General features: G+C 42.3%; 1 protein-coding gene across 1 annotated transcript in view; it reads right to left on the bottom strand.

Moving 5' to 3' along the window:
• Nucleotides 1-5,601: 5,601 nt before the first annotated feature.
• Nucleotides 5,602-11,959, bottom strand: part of LOC119654439 (transcription factor Ken 1) — a 122,165-nt gene continuing 115,807 nt past the window's right edge. The window contains exons 2-3 of the mRNA XM_038059838.1: nt 9,349-9,518; nt 5,602-9,285 (exon numbers count right to left, since the gene is read on the bottom strand). Coding sequence (XP_037915766.1) covers nt 7,617-9,285; nt 9,349-9,518 — 1,839 coding nt within the window. The 3' untranslated portion in view covers nt 5,602-7,616. The remainder of the gene's footprint in view (nt 9,286-9,348; nt 9,519-11,959) is intronic.

Below are 11,959 nucleotides of genomic sequence, written 5' to 3'. Positions count from 1 at the left end.
GGGTAGTAAGTTGTCGGGATCTTCGGAAAGTACCGAGGCATGCTAGTATCATTGTAGGTTCGCTGAAAACACTAAAAACCACGACCCCTTGAGCCGGCGGAACTACCTGGTCGATACAGGCACTGAAGTTTCCGTTCTTCTCGTACCCGGCATCATAAGTTAACATCGCAATCGTTAAAACCCACGGCACCAAATTCTTCGTCGATCAACATGCGTATGGCTACAGGCAGGTCGACTTGAATTTATGACGCCGATGTACGCTTTATTGGCGCTTCATAATCGCAGATATCAGCACACCCACCTTAGGCGTGGTTTTCCTGTGCCACTATGGATTGCTAGTGGATATACATAACAGGTCCCTCATTGATCCCTCAACTCTCCTTAGGTAATCTCAATCTGCTCACTCAGCGCTCGTTCCACCGTTTTTGCAGCCGTTTCCGATTCACGTATTCGCGCACTTCTTCAAAAATACCGCAACATCACTATCGAGCGTAATCTCTCTGAGCCTGTTAAGCGTAATGTTCAGCACCACATTAACACTACTGTTCTCTAAGATGCATCCATTACCACCGTAGAAGCTCGCAGTTGCGCGGAAAGAGTTCGAAGAACTTCTCAAGCAGGGTATTTGCAGACTTTTAGACAGTTGTTGATCTTCGCCATTTCACATGGTGTCAAAATCCAATGGCGAATGGAGACCTTGTGGCGTATTTTCTCGACTTTGGACCGAAAACAGCAATATGTCTACTTTTCGGACTCTTCGAGTTCACTAGGACGATTTTTGGACTATGCAACGCGCCGCAAACCTTTAATAGATTCCACTCTGTGCTGCGAAACCTCAACTTCGATTTCGTATATGTGGATGATGTTCTAGTCGCGTCTTCTTGTTTCCCGGCATTTAGAGCACATCGAGTACTCAGCTGAAAAGTGCAAATTTCTATAATACAATAGCAGGTGAGATTCCTCGGCCACCTGATTACCCCTGAAGGCATCCAACCGGACCCAGTCAAGGTGCAATCGTCGTTTCTTGCCCAAAGTTGCCCACCATCAACCAATCCTTAGCTTTCTTGTCTGGGCCGAAAACCAAGCAACAGCTAGTGGATGTTACACTTCTGGCATTCCCTCAGCGTGTGGAAACGATTGGTGGGCCGAGGGAACACTACTACCTCCTTTTTCACATGCTTCGTAGTTTTGCACTTCTGGCATGCGATGCACTGTCTGTCCTTGTCATGGATGGCCAGAAATATTTCGCGGTGACTAACCGATTCGTTGTCCGAATGCCTGGGGCGCCAGATCATGGACGGCGTGAAATACTTTCTTTGAGAAATCGGCCGGAATATATGGCCTTGGTTCCTTGTCTGAGGTCTCGCAGTATATAGTGGATGCTGAGTCGAAGGTAGGAAACTCCCTAAAAGTGTATTTGGAGTTGGTTTTCAGGCTTTGAAGAACTGCGTCGTCCTTGTACGCCTCGGCGATTCCCGGAAAATCGACGGTAGCGGTGATCTCGACCTCTGCAACACGCGACAAAGTATCAGCAACCACGTTACCTTTTCCAGACACGTGTTTCAATGTCGGGAGTGAACTGGCTGATAAAGTTCAAGTGCAGAAGTTGCCGGGGGAAAGTTTTGTCGGACTTTTGTTCTAAAGCAAAAGTGAATGGCTTATAGTCCGTGAACAATGTGAACGGCCTGCCTTTAAGGGAACATCAGAAGTATTTAATTTCGAAGTACGCGATCATAGGTGACGTAGTTCCATTGAGCGGGATTAAGCTGTTTGGAGAAGAAATTCAACAGCTGCCAGATTTGATTCACTTTTTGATGAAGAGCAGCACCTACGGCAATGTCCGAGACATCGACGAATACAGCTAGGGGTGCATTTTTTATTTATCCCACAAAGGCATATAGCACAACAGTGTGGCACTTTCACTTTCAATGTCGGAGAGTGAAAGGCACTTTTTGCATTTTGGAATTTATTTAACTTTTGAATTTTGTTTATTTATTAAATAATTAAGAATGATATATGCAAAGCTGCAGACGGAGAAGGATGAAGGTGAGTCTCCCGCGCCTAAAAACGGGACAAATTGTACCAACTGGTCCTCTAGGTTGAGGGTTGGGTAGGGCTAACAACCCTACACGGAAAACAACTTGTTACAATAGCCTCGGACCGGACTGACAACACAACGGCGAACCTGGCAACGGCAGCGGAGTAACGAGTTGTGCATTTTTTCATGGAACGTGCGCTCCCTGTACAAAGATGGAGCTGCCACGCAGTTAGCCGATACCCTATTCCAATATAAGGCTTACGTAACAGCGTTGCAGGAGATGCCTTGGACAGGGACCGGTTTCCTGGAGAAAAGTCGCTACTCCATATATTATACTGGCCATCCAGTAAACCATATCCTCGGAGTTGGTTTCTTAGCCAGCCAAAAAATGAAACCTGCTGTTATCGACTTTGAAAACATAAGCGAACGGCTATGCACTCTGCGCTTGTGAGGCAAATTTAGAAATATAAGCCCCATTAACGTCCACGCCCCTACAGAGGAGACTGCAGAGTCGGAGAAGGATACCTTCTACGAGGCAGTAGAACGAACCCTCGAAGCCTGTCCCAGATATGATATTAAAATCATACTATAAAAATCGTACTTAGAAACAGCCAAGTAGGGAAGGAGCCCGTATTCAGGCGATACGTTGGCTCCCATAGCTTACACGAAAAAACAAATGATAACGGACTGCGGATTATTCAATTAGCAGTGTCACACGAAATGGTTGTTGGAAGTACCTGGTTTGCGCGGAAAGCGGTCCACAAACATACATGGGCCTTTCCAGAAGGGACCACTTTCAACCAAATTGACCACGTGTTGCTCGAATGCCGCCACCTCTCAGCATTGATGAATGTCAGAACATATAGAGGGGCCAATATAGACTCGGATCACTATCTCGTTGGCATGGTGCTTCGAGCTCGAATAACAACACCACCCAGACTCCCTTCTGACAATCAGGTGAGAATTAACACTGGAGCCATCCACAACACAACCCTCCGCGACACCTATAAGAGGGAAATGGATGCCGCAATAACCGCAGTCAACAGAGGACCTAGAGATGAAGCATCAACAAATGATCTTCACAATCACCTGAAGAACGTTATCATTGATACGGCCACAAATGTACTTGGCCCCAGCCGCAAAAGGAGTCGGAACGGCTGGTTTGACGACGAATGTAAGCTAGCAACGGAACGGAAGAATGCCGCATACTGAACAATGTTGCATTCTCAAAGAACGCGGGCACGCGCAGAGTCTTATCACGAACTCCGTCGAGCGGAGAAGCGACTTCACAGACGGAAAAAGGAAGCGTGGGAAAACCAACAAGTCTGTGAACTAGAAAAGTACAGGGAGCAGCGCACCTGGCGCGGAAGTTTTACCAACAGCAGGATGAATCCTTATACACCAGGATGCTCATCCTGCCGAGACAAAGTGGGAAATCTGATTTCCAACAGAATGGGCATATTGGAGCGATGGGTTAAACACTTTGATGAGCTACTGAACAACCAGAACATCGGCGAGTTAGAGGTCCCGCCAACTGAAGATGACGGACAAATACTGCCACCACCAAGTATAGGAGAAACAATGTGTTCAATTCATCGGCTCAAAAATCAAAAGTCACCAGGAGCCAATGGAATTACAGCCGAATTGGTTAAATATGGCGGTTCATCAACTTGTGCTCAAGGTATGGGACACCGAATCAATGCCTGACGGATGAGAGGCATTATCTGTCTCTTACATAAAAGGGGAAATATCACACAGTCCAACAATTACAGTGGTATCACGTTGCTGAGATATTCTGGTCTATCTTGCTAGGCCGGATAGCCCCATACGCCCAGAACATCATTGGCCTATACCAAAGAGGCTTCACTCCAGGCAAATCAGAAACAGATCAGATTTTCTCTCTGCGGCAAGCGATGGAAAAACTGTTGGAATATGGACATCAGTTGCACCATCTTTTCATCGAATTTAAAGCCGCCTACGATAGCATAGCCAGGGTAAAACTGTACACGGACATGAGAGAATTCGGTATCCCAACGAAATTGGTAAGACTGACTAGGATGACCCTGACCAATGTGCGAGGCCAGATAAAAGCAGTAGGATCACTCTGAAGACCATTCAACATCAACAACGGTCTACGGAAAGGGGATGCCCTATCATCCGTCCTCTTTAACCTGGCCCTCGAGAAAATGATCCGTGATGCTGAGGTAAATGCAAGAGGTACAATCCTATTTAAGTTCACCCAACTACTGGCCTATGCTGACAATATCGACATTATGGGAAGAACGACTCGAGACGTACAAACTGCCTTCATCTAGATCGAGCAGGCGGCTATCAAGACGAGATCTTGGGCTGCACATTAATGAAGGCAAGACAAAGTATATGGTGGCAACGTCAGCACCGAAAACCAACCAATCAACAACATCAAACCGCACTGGTCGAACGGGAAGAATATATCATAGATAGGAGACTACCACTTTAAGACCGTTGATAATTTCTCCTATCTAGGGTCGAAAATCACAACCGATAACAGCTACGACCATGAAATCTGCGCCCGGTTGTTGGCAGCCAGCAATACCGTAGGTCAGGACGCCAGACAGCTTTTAGAGATATCGAATTGGTGGACCTCGGCGCAAAACCGGGGTGTCTGGAGTTCCTTATTAAGGCAGGCCTAGACCGGATACCGGTTGTTGCGCCGTTGATGATGATGATATCTGCCATGTTACTAGTTATACGGGAATTCGTTTTATTTCCTTTATTTCTTTGCTTTACATTGTGAACGACGTCCGCATTCTTTGACGATCGGAACAAGGAAGTGTTATACGCCAGCCTTGTGCCAGGCCACCAGATGTGTCGGCGGCAATGCAGTCGGTGAATCAAATAGAACAAAAATTGGAACTGCGTATCGCATAAGTGCAGTCCGAACATGTTCCGCTTTTCGAACAATATCTGGCGAGGCAGCCTGGTTGATAGCAGGAATGATACCGATTGGCGAGGAAAGGCCGCTATTCAGAGATGGATCGATGGACCACGTGGCGAAGTAGGTTTTGAACTAACAAAGCTTTTGAGCGGGCATATATCTAGCGATTTGGGTATGGCGATTCGCCATATTACCACGCTCGAATATTACAGAAGACGCAGAACATATTTTCAGAGGTCTGGAAGCTGCAACCGGGGACTACTTAACAACCGAAAACGTAGTGCAGTCTACATTGAAATCGAAAGCGATATAAGTGGAAAAGCGTGGAGGTGAAGGGTTACCTGAGTTAGGAAGGATAATTCAGATCCAGCCCCACGACGCGATACGATGTGGGTGTTCCACGGGAAGAGTGGGGATTGGTTTTAGTTGGTGAGAGTCCCACATAATATAACATAATACCAAACGGTTTTTTAAGCTTTTTTCCTTGCTTTCATAAACAAAAAAGACATTGAATCGATTTTAAGAAGGTTTGGTCGCACACAAAACCTTAAAAAGTAGTGAACAGATTCTAATAAAGTTTTGTTTTACACAAAAATTTGAATAGAAACATTCTGAAATCCGTAAACTAGATTAAGTGAAAATGCAATTTTTTTTTTCATTTTATTAATTTTTTATTTTTTTGCAAATTTTTGTTTTCTCTTAGTTTTGTCATTTCTTCTTTTTTGTAGAGAAAAAAGTAACATTTCCCGTAGTAATGGAATGATTTTTTACGCTTCCGTGTAAAATGGGTGTGTGAAATTTTGTAATTTGTAAAAATACATAACAGTTAACAAATTCTACTGTATTTTTACCTTCTCGCTTTCAACTCTCCTCCACGCGGAATTTACAGAATTGGTTCTGTTTTTTTTTAAATAAATTGGTACTTTTCAAGGTTATATTATTTCAAATGTAAGTTACATATATACAAACAAATGTGATGGGTGATGGAATTTTTTTTATAAAAAAGAAAACGTTTTACATTTCTTGTTTAGTTAACTACAGATTAATCTAAAATTTCAGGTATTTTGTACGTTTCAATTTGTTCAGTTGTGAGTTAATTTTTTTCTAGCTTTTGCTTCACAAATACAATTGTTTCCGTTTTTATTGTGTGTTTTTGTTTTTCAACCTTAAAGTTCTAGGTTACAGTAATTTTTACAGCTAATTGTCTCGTGTTTGTGCTACTTAGAGTAATGGTCCTAAAGCTATCGTTAATGTGTTGACTTAAATGTTAAACGACGAAAAATACACAACTAATATTTGAAAAAATGGTAAAAATTTACATGTATAAAATTAGAAAAAAAAATTGTCATCCTTATGTTGCTAGCTTAAGGGGTAAGGCTTCATGTTTTACAAAAATATTACATACATACATAAAGAGTTGCGCAATATTAGAATTAACGCGTTTTGAACACGATCTTATGAAGGTAAGTAAATGGTATGAATGTGTTTTATGAGTTTTTTCTCAGAACGTTTGCCTGGATACGTCAGGCCTTCGCGTACCACGGTGTCTTTCATATAAATTAAAATAAAAACATTAGAAGAAATTTACAACAGAATCGTAAACATAAACTTAATTCACATTATTTACATGGTGCAGAAATTTCGCTATAATTTTTTGTTAAATCTATGAGACCCGCTCTTTCTTTTATTTACAGACAAGAAAAACAGAAGCTCCTTCTCTGGTCGTTTTCGGTAGTAAACAGATTATAATTTAAGACGGTCATGTCGTACGTAAACATACTACAATAGATCAATGCGAACAGTGGTACTCTAAGCATTAGATTATTAAGAAAAGCTGTTAACAAGATTATTCGTGGGGGAAACTCTTAAATATTGCGGCAAGCTAGAACTTGCACTGTCTTAACTGATTGGAAACTATCGTATCTAAATGTATTGGATTTTATTCGGTCGAGATGTCTCACTGAGACGAGTAATTACAACAATACTCCTCCTTCCTCGCTTAACTAAATGGTAAATTACTGGTAGGGCAGATTTGTTGTTACTTTCACAACTGGTGGCGTCATTCAAGGCGATTACTTTGCTTAAGTTAACACTTTGAAGGATGTTCTTATTGCACGTGGTCAGCTCCAACTTCAAAATACACGCAATTGCTAAGAAATGAACCTTTTTCTTTCGTCCATTATCTGAATGACAATCTTGAAATTCAGAGTCTTAGAATAACAGCAAAGAAAATGTCAATAGTTACTCTAAAATGCTAATATCAGCAATTGCTATTTTTGCTGGCCAATTGTACTTGACGAACATCTTCAAAGGAATGGTGGTTTCTAACAATATCCCTTTTCGGAACACTTGAGATGTGGTCTGGACTATCCTCCGTACATCCAGCTCTCACTAGATTACTCCACTTTCCTCACTCTAAACAGAGGAGGTAGTATCCTGGAGAATTTCGAGCTACTCTAACAATGAGGTAGATGCTTCCAATCGGAGATTGAATACTTTAAGTTAAATTTGTTTCGGAAATTTCCTTACTGATGCCTTGAATATATTCCACAAGAAGCCGTACCCAGGGGCCATGGTATCTGTAAAAGCAACAAACTTTTCATCATGCCAGGTTTCTGTTGTTACAACAACACAGTGACAATGCTAACTTATCAGAAAGCGTCAGTCCCGCAAATTTTTGCTCAAAAGCAGGTTGTTATGATGTCCAGACAAATGTCGCACCAATTCTTGCATCGATTCGAAATACATGGAGCAAAAACAACAGCTATATCGACTGGCCACATCCCCACCGCCCGTACTTATCACATTTCGATGCACAGAGCACAAATGCTTGAGAAGGTGAGCTTTCTGCTTGAACATGGCGACACACAAACGACACGCGAAAGGTTTCTCGCCTGTATGGACTCGTAAATGTGTCTTAAGATTCCATGACATTCCAAATTGCTTCCCACAATATTCGCAGCGATACTCCCGAACAGGTGTATTACCGCTTCCGGCTGATGATGAAGAATTACCTCCTCCTCCGCTACCACTATTTCTAGAACTGGGCGGTTGTTGTACTGGCTGCATTTCGAGCGGATTCGTGTCGGTACTATTGCTAAGGGATGATGTGAGACTGCTGAGAACGCCCGCTGGATTCGGGAGCGCTGTTAAAGCCACTGTTGCGGAATGTGCAGGTCCCCAAGGATATGCGAAAGAAGGTGGTATGTGCAGGCGATCATCGGCACTAGGCGGCCTGCGGCGAACACTGTTATTGTTATTGTGGCTATTATGGTTAAATATGTCGGCGGGCTGTACAATACCTCCAGGGCAACCTGGTGGCGGTGATCGAGGTGAACGATCGGGGAAGTATGTGGGCGGAGCTGATGACGAAGGGTGCTTAGCTCGTAGATCTTCAATATAGGTTGGACTGTAAGGGACGAAGGGCTGATTCTGAGTGGGTGAGTTGTGAAAACCCGGACGTCGCTTTCTATGCGGCGTTACAACATAGTTGTCGGGTGAATTTTGCAACAATTCATGTTCTAATGGAGGCTTCAAGATTTCCGGATCAGGTGGATGATATAAAATTTTTCGTTTCGTACGTAAATGGTCAAGCAGTGGATCAAGAATTTTATTCCGCGACGGCGCTATCGACTCTACGTCTATATGCCCATCATTTGAATCTTCCTCACCTCGATCACGAAGCCCTAACGATAAGTTCACTGGGTCTGATGATGAAGATCGCCGCCGTTCCACTATTCGGTGTTCAGGGGAGTCGTTATATCTTTTCTCATCATGTTCATCGTCGCTTCCATTTTCAATTAATTTCTTTTCTCTTTCTCGTTCTTTCAGCCTGTTTATGTTATTATGTAATATTGAATTTTTCTCATCGTCATCATTTACATCATCATCACAATCTCGCTCGTCTTTTATCCTTCCCTCTTCCTCTCCTCCACTACTGTTTTCATTCAGGCGCTCCCTTTTCACGGAAACTCTTGAAGGAGATGACTCTGAACTTTTCGATCGTCTTCGGCGTCTAACATCATCCTCGCTTATGCCACCGTCAGATGTCGAATTTGTATCTGTCCGACACGAACCACCGTCGTCATGGTGCATTGAAAGATGATGCAAGTTTCCAGGATCGCATTTTTCATGATCCGTTGATCTCCAGTCGCCGGGTTTTATTTGCAGTAGAGATAACAAATCGTGTAGCTGAGCAACATCGTTTGCCGGAACACATGTTTGACCCGAATACAGGAAGTCCAACAATGATCGGAAGTAAGCAGCTTCAACATCAGGGAAATGTATTGTGGTGATGTCTTCATTTACTGGCGCGTCTTCCAAGAGCATTCTAGAATTAAAGAAGAAAAGTGTTACACCATTTGCTAATAGGCTTTTAATTAATTATGTATACCTTATGAGAGGACTAGCTGCGGCTAGCACTAATTTGTGCGCCTTCAGAATCTCTTTGCCTTCACAGACCAGATGCAAATCGGTTGGATGTTCGCCGCGAAATGCTGCGCCAATTTCCTGGAGTATACACTCGCCGTGTTTACTATAATGCAGCATCAGCATCCTAGCTTCCTGCAAGAGAAACAAAATAATACTTTAATGGGGAGTTTGGAATGAAAACCGCATTGAAAGATGACATATATGCGAAAATGTACAGTGTCTACTTTAATATATGTATATCCGTTGACTACCCTTTTCCGATAAAATTAATAATTTTCTGATTTATTTTCCAACTACGACAGGCGTTCAACAAGCTCTTAGAGATGCTGTCATGGCACCAGAAAGGGTTTGTTTTTAGTGTTTTCTTTTCACTCCTTGGTGGAGTGGAAGGTCGGCGCGACTGATTAGGGAAGGAGATTGCTATCAGTTGCAATCAGCACTGACAATGCCAGCAGAGTAAAATGCACAAGTTTCAGTGGAACTATGGCATCACCACAGAAACAACCTTAATTAAAATTCTGGACACACTAAAGCAGAAACTTTGCGTCGTATGAAGTCGGCTGCGACGGTACGGTGAAAGGCACTTCAATCCTGTTCAGAATGCAACGTACGTGAGGAACCAGCGAAGCTCTTTCAGATCACTCAATAAATCCGAACAGAGAGTGCAAACAGTCCAATTTTCAGCAACGATAGCAAAGGAATATTGGTGTGGACTTTGGGGTTTACTCGCTCAGCCTACTGAGCATGCTGAGTGGATTACCGACCAAGGCACCCACTGGGCTACTATCCCAAACATGAATTTTGCGAATGTTACCGAAAGGAAATGCGATGAGCAATGAACAGCACGAAGAACTGAATCAGGTGCAGAATTTCTGATACAAAAAGTTCATTCGTATACGCGGTAGATAACACATAGTATAAATCAAGTCAATTCCCACTGCTAACTACAAATCTTATCCGTAAAATGGACAAGGCCACGCAGGAATAAGGCAGATTACTTATTTACCAACCTTGTACAAATTCATAACGACTATTATTAGTGAGAGTCAATGCGTATCTCAAGACCATTCTGTCAGAACAGGTGCAGAAGGGCTGCACAGTTGGAAGATTGCAAAGAGTACCTCATTATCGACTCGGCACCTTCAGTTCTTATATCGACTATGCCAAGACGTTTGATAGTGTCTCGCACACATGACCAGTCGAGGTCCCACATCTGTATCACGTTGATTTCAAACTAATAAATTTTTCACCGACAATCATAGAAGTCTGGTATACCACCTTGTCAGTGTATTCATCCGAGCATACCATCCGCATACGGAGAAGCATCTTGTAGGGGGTTCGTCGAGTACTCGTTACTTTTATATGACACCTCTTTTGAATGGTGCACTTAGCATACTTAGATGACATGACATGACATGAAAATCTATTGCGAAAACGGGCGAACGGGCGAAACACACAATGACGGTAAAATTGACTGGCAAGGTTATAGCAACCATTTTCTAGAATGCAAGCGGGAAGACCTATACTAATTACCTGAAAAACGGAAAAGCAAGAACTTGGCATTATCACTGCGCCGCTTGAACGTAGAAATAAAGAATAAACGCTCTCATTTGAAAAAGAAAAAGATCGCCTCTCATCAATATAATGCACATGTGCAGTGACCAATCATCATGGTATCATGGAATTTTGATAATCTCGACCAAATTTCCCGGATTTGGTTCCAAGTGACTTTTTTTCTAATTTTTGAACTTAAAAAAATTGTTTAGCGGGCAGCAGTTCACGGCAAACAAAGCAGTCGTTGCCAGCACATATACCTATGTGGGCGACCTTATAAAACCTTACTTTTTAGACGGTTTAAAAAAAGTTGAAGAAAGGCTTAGCAAAATATCGGGAGCTAAACCAAGATTATATCGAAAAATATAAAAATCATTAGCTTTAAAATAAAATTTGCTATAAATACTACGAAACTGGAATCTATTTTCAAAAGAACTTGGTTGTTGTATGCCCCTTATGACTTTTATAAGCTTGGGGTGGGTTCTTGTTTTAGAGGGAGATATGAAATTGCTCCCGTGAAGTTGTCGAGGACGATGATTTTTGATCTTCCGAAGATGAGTCAGCTTAATAAATATCACTAGAAAATAGAAAACAGCAAGTCTTAATTATTTCAATTAATTTAATCGCTAGAAACATCGCGAAATCACATTTAGATACTTGATATGGTTGTAACTGTCATATGATATTACGTTCCGGGGCTGCATCAAAAGTTCCCTGGTACTTGTAATCAGTTCCATATTTGTCTCTGGTACCACTTTTCGACTGATTTCTTTCTGCCTAAACTTCTTATGGATGATTGATATCACCTTCTGGATTTCAGACAATATCCTCTTCTACGTCAACATATGCTTAATGTTTTCGGATGTTCTTTGTAAACCCCAATCCTCTGGCATTGAAATAAAATATGTTCTGCGTCCTCAGCAACTTTCGGGCATTTTTGGCAATATGATGAATTTGCACGAATAAATTGGTAGAAGTATTATCAATATTCTCCTAGTTCTTTAAACATTTGGGTTAAA

Source organism: Hermetia illucens, chromosome 4 (assembly GCF_905115235.1).
Source record: "Hermetia illucens chromosome 4, iHerIll2.2.curated.20191125, whole genome shotgun sequence".
NCBI lineage: Eukaryota > Metazoa > Arthropoda > Insecta > Diptera > Stratiomyidae > Hermetia > Hermetia illucens.
Note: the sequence above shows the minus strand (reverse complement) of the source record. Positions and strands in the feature narration are given on the sequence as shown.